The sequence below is a fragment of the Alosa alosa genome, chromosome 16 (genome assembly GCF_017589495.1).
Source record: "Alosa alosa isolate M-15738 ecotype Scorff River chromosome 16, AALO_Geno_1.1, whole genome shotgun sequence".
NCBI lineage: Eukaryota > Metazoa > Chordata > Actinopteri > Clupeiformes > Clupeidae > Alosa > Alosa alosa.
The window spans coordinates 1,757,936-1,774,104 of record NC_063204.1 but is presented as its reverse complement, the minus strand read 5'-3'; the positions used below and the strand labels follow the sequence as shown (position 1 = coordinate 1,774,104).

The following is a 16,169-nucleotide window of genomic DNA, read 5'->3' as shown; positions in this document are numbered from 1 at the left end:
TCTCTCCTCACACTGTAGTGAGTGCCACACATAAACCCACCTCACACTGTAGTGAGACATAAACCCACCTCCCACTGTAGTGAGTGCCACACATAAACCCACCTCACACTGTAAGTAGTGAGTGCCACACATAAACCCACCTCACACTGTAGTGAGTGCCACACATAAACCCACCTCACACTGTAGTGAGTGCCACACATAAACCCACCTCACACTGTAGTAGTGAGTGCCACACATAAACCCACCTCACACTGTAGTGAGTGCCACACATAAACCCACCTCACACTGTAGTGAGTGCCACACATAAACCCACCTCACACTGTAGTGAGTGCCACACATAAACCCACCTCACACTGTAGTGAGTGCCACACATAAACCCACCTCACACTGTAAGTAGTGAGTGCCACACATAAACCCACCTCACACTGTAGTGAGTGCCACACATAAACCCACCTCACACTGTAGTGAGTGCCACACATAAACCCACCTCACACTGTAAGTAGTGAGTGCCACACATAAACCCACCTCACACTGTAGTGAGTGCCACACATAAACCCACCTCACACTGTAGTGAGTGCCACAGATAAACCCACCTCACACTGCAATGCCTCAGTGCTGGGGATAAAAAAACAGCAGCAGGAGCTTTTCAAAATAGAGGTGGTACAATCTGACAATCAGAACAAAAGCAGAGTGTGATCTAGAGGGCACGGCTCATGAGCAACTCTCGTTTGGTAGCACGGAAAGCTACTGGCTCATACCGTACAGGAGGCAACCCAAAGCTCAGAGTCAGTGTGACTGAGCCCCTGAGCCATCAGATGACCTCTCCTTGGGGAGTGGTCTGGACTGAGGTGCCCCCTGGCAAGGGTGGGGCCGTGTGCTTGCGCGCGCTGCGACTGCAGTTACAAAGGATGAAAAGGCAAACTGCCAAAATCAAAAGCTTGCCTGAATGATTAATTAACAGTGATGAACAGCCATACACAATAAACTGGCACTGATAAATGAGACACTGTAATTGCAAGGAAGATGGTCTGACGATGTAGCCAGGCTACTGAAGATGATCTTGCACAGCTGATGCTGTGAAATAGGAAGTTACAACTAAAGGGCAGCATTTGAACAACAGGACTGCATGCTGTCAGAGGCTTACAGACAAGAGGGCACAGGAAATGACAAATCATCTCAATTATAAACAAGCCAGATAAACTACACCATATTTCCACATAATATGGTATACAATTTATTATTTTCAGCAATGTTTACACTAGATAGGTAGATAGATAGAAAGATAGATTTTTTTTAGAGAACAGGGATAGATGAGAGAGAGGGGGGGAGGGAGAGAGAGGCACCTGCATTCCTCCGCCAGAAATGTTCTTTGTGCTTCACTAGACGCGCCGGGGAGAGGCTAGTAAGAGGCACTGATTCTTCATACTGAGTTCGTTGATAGCCCACCGCACCCTTTAACAAAACCGGTGCCTCGCCCTACGACTGGCGGATCTCTCCCACACCCACTGGACTGGACACACTTAAGAAGACCGGCAAACCCGGCACTGACATCCTCCTCGGCACGAGAGGCTGTATCTCTTTGGAGACAGCAGATACCAGAGGAGTCTCCTACGACGTCTGGTCAGGATGATTCCATCCTTACAAGCTCTAGTCGTCCATTCAGACCGGACCGGATCCTGGAGTTCGCCACTGGCTTAATATGGCAGATATGAGATAGGCTTCAGCACTTTGAACCAAATGAAATACACAAAACTGTATTTATGTATTGACTGGGCTAAGAGATAGCGTGTGGAGCTGAAAATGCATTCATTACATTTAAGCAACGGTTACAAGTTTGCAGTTGCCTAGAAGACTATTGCCGAATCATGCTATTATCAGGTTGGCTTTGTTAAAAAACAACCTAGTACCTGATGAATCCAGAGAGCCAACTTCTCCGGTTAAGGCTGTCTCTTAAAATGTACAGGTATCTTCTCAAAATACAATGCATCAAAAACATTTAGAGACCTTTCTGCCAGTATTTCGATACCTTTAATTTTTGAGTGGACTTAATGACGAAATTTTTATATTAGAATTGCCTCGTCGTCGCATGGAGATGCACTGCTTTTTGTTTTGTCTCTCGCTCGCTCAGTGGTCTGCAACAGTTCTAGAGAGTAAACATACTAGGGGATAATCAATCGACATTTAAGGCTTTGAAGAATATGCTAATAACATGACTTAAATTCCTTCAAGATATTCTCTTTTGACAACCTGCCGGCTTCGGACTATCGAGAAGCATGCGCATCTAGTGAGTGACTGTACCTTGTCAAAGCCATCAGAAATGTACTTTGAACCGTTATTCTTATAGGGAATTGGATCACGGATCTGACGAAGAAAACCTCACGGTCTCGCTGAGTGACTACACAAATCTTCAGAAAACAACCTCTCGCTTTACATGGATATCGATGATCCGGAACCCTGATGGTGGTGAACGGTCGGTGGGAGAGGCTTGGATCCCGCAGATTCTTCCTAGCCCTCATACTGTGGATTCACTCTAGGATGTTGCGACAGGTGTTGCACGAAGGTCTCAGGACGTCTTTCCACAAATTGGGCCATTTTGTCGCCAACCACCCTGTCTTCTTTGCCTCTACCCCGGTCCTGATTTCTATTTTGCTCGGCGCAAGTTTCAGCCGGTACCGCATTGAAGAAAACGTGGAGTACCTGTTGGCTCCGAAGCACAGTCTAGCGAAGATAGAGGGGAACTTGGTGGATAGTTTGTTTCCCGTAAACAGATCCAAACACACGTTGTACTCAGATTTGCAGACGCCGGGCAGATACGGCCGTGTCATCGTCACCTCACGCAGAGGAAGCATCCTAGAACCACAATACGTCGATTTAGTTTTGAAGGTATGAAACATGTTGAAATTGAGCTGTGTAAGCGGAAATATGTGTTTTGTTGTGCCATTTGCTCTACTCAATAACTGAGTGGAATGAATGAGGAATCTTCTTTATCATCAAACTGATCGCGTAAAACCTATCCAAAAATGTGAAAATTAGAAATGACAGTAATCTACACCAGCCATTATTCAGAACTCGCCTGATGTCCTGTGGCCAATATGAATGAATCAGTGTAAATGTACTTGGCACTTAAGATTAATTCCAATTGGGCACAATTGATTTTACAAATTTTTACAACTGTTTACACACATTTTCAAAACGCTACACAAAACCCCCAGTTACTCACAGAAAATGCAAAATGCCTCAAATCTCCAGCAAAATCACAGCATTCAAAATGCCATAAACAGTTTTCTAAAGCAAACATTTGCCTCACATTAAATATTTTTTGTCATAATATGACATTTTGGATACATCGTTTACACTGTTGCTTAAAAACCTAAAGCTGTTTTTCATGGACTTCTATGTATATTTCGATACAAGAGTGAAAGTCATCTACAGAGAGATGTTGACATAAACAGTAAACATGTTAGCAAATTTGAAACCAAAATAGTGATGTTTCCCAAATAATTTGGTGTTGTGGATACAGTATTTTACAGCCAATAAAAAGGACGCAAAATACAATGACTACCAGATGTACATGGAGTTTTGAAAAAGCTGATTTTGACAGAAATTACTGTATTTCCAAAGAAAGAAATGACTGACTATTAAATGTATCTGATTTCTTTTTCCAAAGAATGTATATTAGTGTGTGTGTGTGTGTTTGGGGGGGGGCAGTTGGTCATGTATAGTCATAGGTTTTATAGACCCTTTCAACTGCAAAAACAAACATGTGTATTTCTAAGCCATTTTCGGAGGCATAGAAAACATTGAGTTAATGGTAACTTGGGGACAAAAGACAAGTTTTACGTTACATTTAAGTTGACTTTTGTAAATCCTTTAGGAAGCGATTGAAAGGGTATATACTATTATACATATTATAGAGTATTTCTATTTATAGGCCTATAGAAGGCAATGATGGATGGTTTCTATTTATAGGCCTATAGAAGGCAATGATGGATGGTTTTCAGTTAAATAATGAGTTCATACACTGGGAACTGAGTGTGAATAAGTGGTGAATAAGTGTGGCATTTTGATAGGTTGTGTTTGAACAACAAAATCAAGCTATTTCATGTTAGATTTTTGTGTGTTAGGTAGAAAATATTTTGCAAAATGTGTTTTAGGAAATTGAAAACGGAATCAAACATTGAGAATTAGTGTATGGTTTTGCAGATTTGGTGTGGGGTTTTGGTGTTTGAAAGACATGTTTAGAAAATTGTGTGACAAGCAAAAAAGTAGTGTGTACGCAGTTGAAAAAAAAAACTGTAACAGCTATTGAAATGATTGACGTGTTGGAACCATCAGGAAATTGCTCTGTGTGAAACGCCAATATCTCATCTCACGGCACATTATCCTGACTAGTCTATGTTAAATGACACTGTCATGTTTGACTTTGGTCACTGTTTTACTCCTAATTTCACTCTGTTCAACCCTCAAAGAGGCAAAGTATCATGCGCCTGAGTCCCCACACCTCACCTCTTGCTTTCTAAACCAGCATCCAGATCAGTGTCCAGGGGGGCAGCCGTGGCCAACTGGTTAGTGCTTCGGACTTGTAACCGGAGGGTTGCTGGTTCCCCGACCAGTGGGGCACGGCTGAAATGCCCTTCAGCAAGGCACCTAACCCCTCACTGCTCCCCGAGCGCCGCTGTTGTAGCAGGCAGCTCACTGCGCTGGGATTAGTGTGTGCTTCACCTCACTGTGTGTTCACTGTGTGCTGAGTGTGTTTCACTGCTGTAATTCACGGATTGGGGTAAATGCAGAGACCAAATTTCCCTCTCGGGATCAAAAGACTATATATACTTATACTTACTTAGATCAGTGTCCAGATCCTAAACTGGACTGTTCTCAATGCTGTGGATCTGAAGTACAGGATCACATCGTGGTCTGGAGATTTCTTCATACACATTTACAGTATTCTATTACCTATTGTACCAAAAGAGAGAATTTGGTCTCAAAAAGGGGTAACATCCCTCTGTGTGTGTGTGTGTGTGTGTGTGCGTGTGTGAAGTGTAGTGTGCAGTAGTGTCCGGAGCAACACTCTGCGGCCTACTTTCTCCCTTTCACACACACACACACACACACTTTCCCCACCACCCTGAGATGTTTCAGGCCTAAGATGAAGGATGAGCTTGTCCCCTTGTGAGAGGTAGGGACAAGTGAAAGCAGTGGGAGAAACCACACACGCTCCCTTTTAGAAGTGCACTTCATACACACAGTACATCAGATAGGAAGTTATATTAGTGCCACACAAATCGTTTAAAAATACACACAGGTGGTCCTTTTGAATGAATGACAGTCTTCAAAGTAACATAATGTAAAGTATGGCCACTCATGACAGTGTTTCCCAAAGAATTGAATTCTATTTGTGGTGGTAGGTTTGCAGCATTAATTTGAATGCAACAGTTTTTAACAAATTAGTGCAGTGTGGTTATGATGCTAACCAGATTTAAGCACATTAAGTACAACCAGGAAAATCATTGTGTGGTGGTCGATGTTGATATTGTGGTGGGCCGCCACAAATAAGTCAATGTATGGGAAACACTGCATGCAAATTGTTCTGCTGTTTGGATCATGGACAGTATTGGAACAAAAGACACACCTTGATTTTCCATAGCAGTTATGGACCCCAGAGGCGTGCTGATCACGACGACCACGTTAGCCCCCAACCCTCTCTTAACTACTGAAGCCATCCAATTAGCTGGTGAATATGTGTGTGAGAGTGTGTGTGTGTGTATGTGTTCATGCATCTGTGTATGTGCATTTCTGTGTGTGTTCATGCATCCATGTGAGTATGTGCATGTCGGTGTGTGTGTGTGTGTGTTCATGCATCCATGTGTTCCTGTGTGGGACATTTGGGGTCCTTAAGGAAGCTCAGGGGGCCTGTGTAATCAGTGGGGGATCTGGAGAAGACTGTGGCAGAGCTGACTCATCCTGCTCATATGGGCCTCTAGTGTTTACTTCCTCTCTTCATACACGCGTACCGACGCCTCAGAGACGTGCTCATCTGTACACGCGTACCGTACGCCTCTAGTGTTTACTTCCTCTCTTCGTACACGCGTACCGTACGCTTTAGAGACGCGCTCATCTGTACACGCGTACCGTACGCCTCAGAGACATGCTCATCCTGAATTATCTCTGTGTGCGCCGTGCTACCAGTAGAAAAGGGAAGCAGCTCTGTAAAACCAGAAGGCAAAAAGGCAATAAAACAACAGCTGTATTCCTCAAAGATAAGAACATTTTTGCCATAAATCACATTAGAAACAGCACTAGTGCACTTACCTACACAAATAAAGCTTATTATTATTATTATTATTATTATTATTATTATTATTACTGGTGCACTTACCTGGGCCTGCTTTATTGCTACTCATATTAGATTCCCTTGGTTACATTTGTTTGTATTATTTATTTTTTTTAGGTTTATTTTTTAGTAAAATCCATTCTGGCCAACTATTGCACCCACTGTCATTGCTAAATATGCACATAGATTTAAAATATGATGCAGTCAGACCTGGACTCAAAAGGCATACATCCTCTACTAATGCCTACGTAGGCGGCTGTGATTGTGACACCGACATTTAGTTCTGAGCAAGGAGCAAGCATCCCTATTATCTGCCTCCGGTAACTTTTTAACGGCTAGGTGCTAATGCAGTGTGTGATTCAACCTACGCAGGTTTGCTGATGGGTAACAGATCCGGAAGTCAAATTGCCTTCCCACTCAGTGGAGAACCTACAGGCTTCCCTGTTGCTTGGCAACCACAGATCATTCTACAGCCACCATTGAGTGGCTTTAGAAAATGAAATGATGTAATAATTTTTTTCTCCCTTTCTTGAATAGTATATACTGTAATACAATGAGCATGTGTGTGTTATATAGCATGCTGGTATTTGACATACACGCCATAACATTTTTAGAGCTATGCAGACAAGAACATCACAGTAGGAGTTTCATATAGCGGACTCCATGGAACCACTTGCATTGTGTAGGCTACAGGACTACACCCCAATCTGAGAATAATAATAATAATAATAATAATAATAATACATTTGATGTACACATGAACACACTTTACATCAATTCAATGACCTCAAAGTGCTACAATGCACATAAAACAACATAAAAGACTATAAAACTAGCATAAAAGGAAAACAGAGAAAAAAACAACATTAAAAAATTGCAGTTTTAGCCATAGGCTTTTCTAAAAAGATGAGTTTTAAGGCCTTTTTAAAAAAGAGTCCACAGTGGGGCCCTTAGATGGACAGGGAGAGCATTCCACAAACTGGGTGCAGCTGAAGCCTTGTCCTCAGAGGCTGGAGGAGGGTGGCCTGTCCAGAGTGGAGCTGGCGTGAGGAGGAAAGGGGGGTGAGGAGTTGTTTGGGGTAAAGGAGGGCAGTGCCACGGAGGCACTGGAGGAGGGTGGCCTGTCCAGAGTGGAGCTGGCGTGAGGAGGAAAGGGGGGTGATGAGTTGTTTGGGGTAAAGGAGGGCAGTGCCACGGAGGCACTGGAGGAGGGTGGCCTGTCCAGAGCGGAGCTGGCGTGAGGAGGAAAGGGGGGTGAGGAGTTGTTTGGGGTAAAGGAGGGCAGTGCCACGGAGGCACTGGAGGAGGGTGGCCTGTCCAGAGCGGAGCTAAGTGAGGAGGAAAGGGGTGAGGAGTTGTTTGGGGGTAAGGAGGGCAGTGCCACGGAGGCACTGGAGGAGGGTGGCCTGTCCAGAGCGGAGCTGGCGTGAGGAGGAAAGGGGGGTGATGAGTTTTGGGGTAAAGGAGGGCAGTGCCACGGAGGCACTGGAGGGACAGAAGGGACACTTGGAATTCCAGTGAAGCCAGCGGAGGGATTTGAGGATGGGTGTGATGTGGAATATTATGCTGGATTGTCAAATTGTCAAATCCCACTGGCTCTTTACTTCTTCTTGACATTTTAACTGCCCCCCGTGCCGTGTTGTATAAAATTATCCTATGGTTTGTAGACATCATGATGAGTTTGAAACTGTAAAGCATGTATTCATATAACCTTAATCATAATCAAGTAATGCACTGAAGTTATTCTTAGCCAACATACTTTCATAACATTTTAAATAACACGTTTAACTAATACTATTAACATCATGACGCTATTCTAGCAGAATTCCCGCACTCTGTATCCCTACGTCTCTCTTTGTCGCTTTGTGTCTCACTGTAGATGGGTGAAGCCTGTTTGAAAAAATGCTTGGCCTTGCAGCTGCAGAGATAAAGACGTCATCGGAGGCGAGCTCTACTCAAAAACAGCTAGTATGAGAGAAAACGAGTGAACGATATGTAACCCATGAACGATGTGTGACCTGTGATCACTGTATAAACCCTTGAACTTTGTGTAAACCTCTGACTTACTGTGCTATACAGTAAAAAGTTCGTACCCTTGGCAGCAATAGTGCTGACTTGCGAAAATAAGACCGAACAACGATCCTTTCATAACGCCACCTGTGGGTTCAAAGTTGCCAAATGTTGTGTCAGCATCTAAGGAGGGGTATAAATGTTGGTGTTCGACAATTGTTCGGGAGTCGATCGTGCGATCCACTCAGGCTTCGCGCTATGTAGTCATTAAAGGAATTTTTGCACAGAACTCTGCCGGACTTTTGCGCCTTCTTTTTGGGATAAGTTTTTGACTTCAGCACTTATAATGGTGTATTTTTGTTACGTTGTAGGCAAGACTTAATTTCTGGCCCGAGTCTGAATATCTGTCATGACAGCCCCTGTGTGTGTGTGTGTGTGTGTGTCCCTCAACACTATCACCCAGCCCCAGACCACTATATGCTACAAGGGGAAGGGCTGGGATATGTATAGACAACTGGCACCTTGGTGCTACAAACTGTCCTCGTACTATACATTTCTATGGAGGATTCTGTAATTGCAGTGTCTCCTCATTAATGAAGTGTGTGTGTGTGTGTGTGTGTGTGTGTCTCCCTCAGCTCCATCGCACCATCGCCCAGCTCCAGGTGCCCATGCTGGGCTTCAACTACACCTTCAACCACCTCTGCCTGCTGGACGACAGCAAGAGCTGCATCGTGGACGACATTGTGCACGCGCTGGCCGAGGTCCAGACGGAGCGCACGGCCAACCGAACGGTGCCGCCGCTGTGCTACCCCATCACCAGCCTGCGGGACGGCCGCGAGGCCTACATCGGGCACCAGCTGGGCGGCGTGCAGCCGCTGGGGGGGGGGGCGTGAGGGTGGCGTGCGGGTGGCACGCGCGCTCCAGCTCACCTACTACCTGCAGGCCTCGTCGGCGCTCAACGAGCTGGTGGCGGCACGCTGGGAGGCTGCGTTCGGCGTGGAGCTGGAGCACTTTGGCCGGCAGCACCCGGAGCTGGCGCTCTACCCGTTCACGTCGTCGTCCCTGCAGCGCGACTTTCAGCGCACCAGCCGCGTGGCCGAGCGTCCGCTGCTGGTCAGCCTGGCCGTGTGCATGGCGCTGGCCGTGCTCTGCTGCTCCATGCGCGACTGCGTACGCACCAAGCCCTGGCTCGGCCTGCTCGCGCTGGTCACGGTCAGTTTGGCCACGTTGACCTCCGCCGGCATCTTCAACCTCAGCGGCGGCAAGTACAACTCCACCTACCTGGGCATCCCCTTCGTCATGCTGGGTAAGCGTTGCCACGATTCCTTACTTCCTGTTTCTCCCTTCTAGTCAAATCAGTGTGATTGTGCACAGCCCACATACAGGGTCACAGGCAGGCTGAAGCTTTCTGTTCACGGAGTACTGTATCTACTGCAACAGTTAGCTTCCACTATAATCAATGGAACTGGCTACACCAGACATGATAGCGGCAACATTTACCTTCGAAAAAATGAGATCAGTCTTCTAAAACTATTTTTTACACTCCGCGAACGTGCCTCAGTTACGCCTGCTGCGCCCCAGGCCTTAGAATGCCTCTTTAGTCAAAGTCTTAATTTAGACTATTTATGTTCCGTCGGGAAGATATTTTGTAAATCCCATGACGTATCATCAGTGTTGCCACAGTTACCTTGAAAAAGTAATCTGATTACTGATTACTCCTTTAAAAAGTAACTTAGTTACTTTACTGATTACTTGATTTTAAAAGTAACTACAATTTTACAAGTTACTTTATTAGTTACTTTCAGCAGCTGCCGACAACACCAACACAACACCCACCGCCTCAACATAAAAATGATAACCGGTTTTGCCAATACTCACTATACTGGAAGTGCATTTTAACAGTAATGCCAACAATGTATAGCAGACATCCCAACCTAACCTACTTAGATACTGAAATGCAGATGTTTGTTCAATAATGTCTAGTCAGTACACCAAATAAGGAAGGCCTATTGATAGAAATTGTGATAGTAAAATATGTAGATTTTGGTAGTTTGGCCTTTTCATGTAGCCTTGGCAACTAGCCATCTAGTATAGGCCTTAGTAATATACAAATGAAATTACACTACTACTAAACTCACAACAAGTCTTTTGCAATCATTTAACCCACCGTGAGCAATGCTAAAGTCACTGTTACAAACAGTGCAGTGTGCAATACTATCATTATGTTTTACTCTTATGAGACAATTGTGTACACTTTTGTGTAGTCTGATGTGAAATGGGTCTTAAATGTTCCTTTTTGAGGGGCACTGACTCTGCCATGACACTCCTGTTCCTAGATACACTGACTGAACTGATTAATTAAGTTCGGGAGAAAAGAGATATAAGCCCACCTACACTGAAAACTGATTGGTTGATTCAGCAAAACAGACCAGGATGCTCTCTGTCTTGGATGCGCTTCAGGCGCACAGGCACCACCCCTCTCTCTCTCCCTCTCCGTTGTGTGTGCGTTAAACTTAGATGCACAGGCGATTTGAAGTCTGGTCTGGCTTGCGTGCTCTTGTTCGCTCTAGGTTCCGGGAGATTTTATGTAATTTGCGGGCGTCAGGATATCAATATGTGGGAGACTCCCAAAACTTCGGGATACTTGGGATGTCTAGCTAGACAGCACTTTGTCGCCAGCACAGAATGTACAATGTACCTTAATGTTGTCATGTTTAGCTGACACAAACTCAAAATAATGACTGTATAGATAACGTGCATCTCTCTCCTCCCTCCATTGTTTACGTTTGTGTCACTGCGTGGTTTTACACGTGAGTTGTCCTCATGCTGAAAACGTTGGCATAGCCTACATGACGTTAATCCCCGAGACAAGAAGAAAGCAAAGAATATATCTTTTTACTAAGGAAAATGACAAAAATAGTAACGCACAGTGATTTAGATAAGTAACTTTAATCTGATTACTGGTTTGTAAATAGTAGCGTGTTAGATTACTCGTTACCGAAAAAAGTGGTCAAAATAGACTACTTTACTGGCATTACTGGCATCACTGCGTATCATATGTGATGAGAGGCGTTGAAATTTTAACCATTCAGCCATTTCTCCACAAGTTCTCCAGTTTCAACCATCATGTCTACAAGTCTGCCACAGCAATCCTCTCTCTCCTTCTAATCCCTGGATTACTCTGCCATACTGTTAAGGAAGTGAACTTAGTTGATTTACTTTCAGCAAACTGTACGGACATTTAGTATAGATCAGTGTTTTTCAACCACTGTGCAGGGGCACACTAGTGTGCCGTGAGAGATCATCAGGTGTGCCGCAGAAAATTACCCAAATGTCACTCACTGGTCCAGAAAAGCAACTGTTGCATCAAATAATTTATAAATAAAGAATTTATGATTGTATGATTGCACTATTTGTGGTATGCAGGCATTGTACAACGGGGGCCCCATATCCAGTATTCACAGAATCATCACATATCCAGTTCATAACAACAATTAAATTAGATATAGTCACCTACAAATGAAACAGAGGGCGCTTGTTTTATTGAGCAGGTATTGCATAGAAGCCATAATAAGGCCATATCTGAGTATTATTTGAAATTTTAGGCTATGGTATGTTTATTTTTTCTTCACACAGGATATAGAGTGCCGTGGGACATTTTAAGTGTCAAAAGTGTGTCGTGGTAGCCTGACGAGCCAGACCCACATTAAAATGTAGGGTCTGGGCACTCACCATTCGCAGTGCTCAGTCCGAGGGGCGGGATAATCAGTTGTCTTTCAAATTCCCTCTGCACGCAATAGGACAGCGGCAGCGCTATGAGTCCCATGCGTTTCCCACCAGCGGAGCTAGTTGGCTAGTTCAAACGTTTGCCAACTTAATAAAAGCTTAACTCGTGTCACACTGTTCACCAACAGCAACATTCATCTCATTTGTTTTCAAGTAGCAGGGAATTCAAGCCAAACCGTTGCAACTCTGCCATCAATCATTATGTTAAGCCCACCTAACGACTCTATACACGATTTCATTGGCCTGATTGAGTTTCGATTTCTGGAGCTCACAAGCCAACGGAGAGTTGCTAGACTAGCCCTGGCTGCCGCTAGGGGCGCGTCTAGATTTCTAGGCTAGTGTCGTGGCACAAAAAAGGTTGAAAAACACCGGTATAGATGACCGCTGTGCCCCATACTGTTTGCGTACGTAACCGGTATAGATGACCGCTGTGCCCCATACTGTTTGCGTACGTAACCGACGTACATGTTACATGTACAAATGCACATACTGCACAGCTACATACCAGCTGTCTCGTAACAGCGACTCTCCGGTTACAGGTCCGAAGCGCTAACCAGTAGGCCACGGCTGTCCATGCTGCACAGCTACAGTACATACCAGCTGTCTTCCGTCACATGTACACATGCACATACAAACGTAAATGTGGTTAAATTTCCAGTCATTTTTCATGGTTAGGATTAATCAACTCAGGGTACAGTGTAAGACTGCCATTCTAAACTATTGACTGTTGGCCATTCAGCGTTGTGTGTGATTGGAGTCTAATTTTAGAAAAGCTTACATTATAAAGAAGACACCGCCATACGCATAAAATGCAGGTAAAAGCAGCACAGTTCTGCCTAGATCAATAACAAAATAAAGTGCCTGCATGTAAACTATATATAAATAAATATATATATAAAAAAAAATCTATATTATATTTTTGAAAATCGATACAGTATTGGCAAATAAAATATTGTGATATTCAATGTTTTTCAATATTTTCTTACAGCCCTAATGTTTAAAGAGCTCTGTGATAAATAGAAATGTGTAGATCAGAGACTGATGGATGATGTAGATGGAGGATCTGTGATAAATAGAAATGTGTAGATCAGAGACTGATGGAGGATGTAGATGGAGGATCTGTGATAAATAGAAATGTGTAGATCAGAGACTGATGGATGATGTAGATGGAGGATCTGTGATAAATAGAAATGTGTAGATCAGAGACTGATGGAGGATGTAGATGGAGGATCTGTGATAAATAGAAATGTGTAGATCAGAGACTGATGGAGGATGTAGATGGAGGATCTGTGACACCGCCACCCCCTCAGTCAGCGCAGCACGGCGCCTCAGGGCCAGCTCAGATACGTCATGATAAACACACACACACATACACACACATATATACACACACACACACACACACACACACACACACACACACACACACACACACACACACACACACACACACACACACACACACACATACACACACACACACACACACACATACATACACACACACACGTACACATAGACACATCAACACCACCACCCCCAGTGCTTACAAGCACGCGCGCACACACACACACACACATACACACACACATATCATACACACACACATAAACACACTGACAGATTTTCTCCAGCTCAACTCAAGCACACACTTATAATCAACACTCTGGCAGGTGTTCTCTCTTTCCCTCCCTCTCTCTTTCTATTCTCTCTCTCACACACACACACACACACACACACACACACACACACACACACATTGTAATTAGTGGCATGTGAGGGAGGGACCACTGTTGTCTGAAATGCTCGATGAAAATAGCAGCATAGAGGAAAGGAGGCATAAAAGTGAAGAGAGAGAGAGAGAGAGCGAGGGAATAGGGAGGAGGAGAGATGGAGGACAGTAAAAGAGAGGGAGGAGGGACATGAAGTGAGGAGATGGAGAGATGGTAGAGAGAGTAAGAGAGGGAGGAGGGACATGAAGTGAGGAGATGGAGAGATGGTAGAGAGAGTAAGTGCTCTCCAGTGATCGCAGTTCTAATGGGCCTTAGAGCAGCTTCAATCTGCACCACTGCCATTGCCACTGCACAATACTGGCCTCTCTCGTGGTCCCTGAGTGTGTGTGGGGGTGCGAGGGCTAATGGATGTTTACATATTTGTGTTTGTGTGTGTTTGTGGCCATTTTCAAGTGATTTGTGAATGAGTATGTCTGAGAGGGGAAGGGGTCTGGGTTAAGAGCATGTGTGTATGTGTATAAATGGCTAAGCTCACACTCATCTTCAAACCCAGTTTGTGACTGAATTTTTGTGAGTCGTACAGCATAAATGGCCACCACATGTAAACTGATCAACTGTTTACAGTGAAGGGGAAGAGTAGCGCTCATATGGTTTTGTAATCTAATAGGGCTTCTGGAACTGGAGGGTGGGGGCTAGGGCTCTCTGGTAAACACACGGGCTCATGATTTAATTACAGTAGAAAACCCCCTGGTAGCGCATCCTGTGGTACTGTAGAACAGAGATATGCCAAGATAGCAAACGCGTTGCAAATGTCCACTAAAAACATTAGCCTTGTCGCTAACACTATCAGGCCATTGGTTAAGAGCTAATTCCATTATAGGAACATTAGCCCCAAGCTAGCATTTGTGATAGTCCTCAAATGACAGTGTTGTGATTGAAATAGATGGCTATTTGTGGCATAATTGACTTGATGGCGTACTTAAGGGGAGACACAGCCTGTTATTTGAGTTTTGAGCTCCAGGTGTCTCTGAGAAATGGGACATTACTGGTGTTGTTGTCTTCGTTGTTGTTGTCGGCGTTGTTGTTTTTGCTTTCTGTAGCAAGAAATTGCTGTATCAAGGCTATTATGGGTTCAGCTTTGAGGAAGTGGAATAGTGACCAGATCTCAAATTGTGGACTGCAGCCCAGGCAGCTTGGACTTCCTGCCTGCTTCATTATCCATGTCCGCCCCATCTGTGGAGTTTAGTAGACCAGGGGGGTGTTTCATTACGTGGGCCAGTGACTAACCTGGGTAAATTAGCCCAGAGGAAGTCGTAAAGCTTCTAATAGAGGAGCACTTTGGCTTCATTCTCCCAACAAATCAAAGCCAAAAAGCTCTTCTTTTAGGAGGATTATCACTTTCTGTGAGTCAACTTTTGTCACTAAACCGCATACTTGAATAGATAGATAGATACTTTATTGATCCCCAGGGGATAGATAGATAGATAGATAGATTGAAATATGCAGACAAACTATAGCCCTTGTTTGGCTGCATTTGACCATAGCTTACCCACAAATCCAAGCGCACATTGCATTTCTTTACATAATGTGAAAAGCTAAACTGTGCAGGTTGTCTTCTGCCATGTCTTCTTATTCTTACGGTTCAAATCATAGACTGTATATATAGAACAATCTATGGTTCAAATAGATACATTTCCTTCAAGTGGTACCAGGTGATTGAAACACATCATGTTTCAGTGGGACGCAATGTCACACAGGAGGCTCAAAATAATGTGTGGAAGCATCAGTAGTCTCACTCACCACCTGATTTGCCGGCCCCATATGTTGCGTACAAGGCTTGCACTGAAGAGGATCCTTCAACAAGTACTGCATTGGGGCCTGGCACTAGCAGCTAGATGTAATTAGCCTATGTAACTACAGAGGCCCATGTCATAATGGGGATCTATATGCACTCTGTATGCTTACCACTCTGCCCTCTCTCAGTGGGTGGGTATGTTTCATTGTGCCTAAGAGGGCATTAGTTTGTGTGCATGCATTTGTATGTGTGTGTGTTTGTGCGTGCTTATGTTTATGCGCGTGTGTGTGTGTGTGCGTGCTTGTCGTGTGTGTGTGTGTGTGCGCTTGTCGTGTATGTGTGTTCATTTCCATTCAAAGTAACACAATGCAGTTATTTTACCTTAAAATCAAGGCTTCAAACACATTTTGATGCTACAATGACTTATGATATGGATAATAAAGTCTCAGAGATTGCCACTGGGTGCCTGGAACGCTTGTTATCACACTATATGATGTTGATCAGTTAGGATCAA

The 16,169-nt window shown here is 44.3% G+C and overlaps 1 protein-coding gene across 1 annotated transcript in view; it reads left to right on the top strand.

The window, feature by feature from the left end:
* Positions 1 to 1,354: 1,354 nt before the first annotated feature.
* ptchd1 (patched domain containing 1) overlaps positions 1,355 to 16,169 on the top strand; it is a 23,013-nt gene continuing 8,198 nt past the window's right edge. The window contains 3 exon segments of the mRNA XM_048266099.1: positions 1,355 to 2,883; positions 8,977 to 9,225; positions 9,227 to 9,647. Of these exon segments, the coding sequence (XP_048122056.1) occupies positions 2,458 to 2,883; positions 8,977 to 9,225; positions 9,227 to 9,647 (1,096 nt within the window). The 5' untranslated portion in view covers positions 1,355 to 2,457.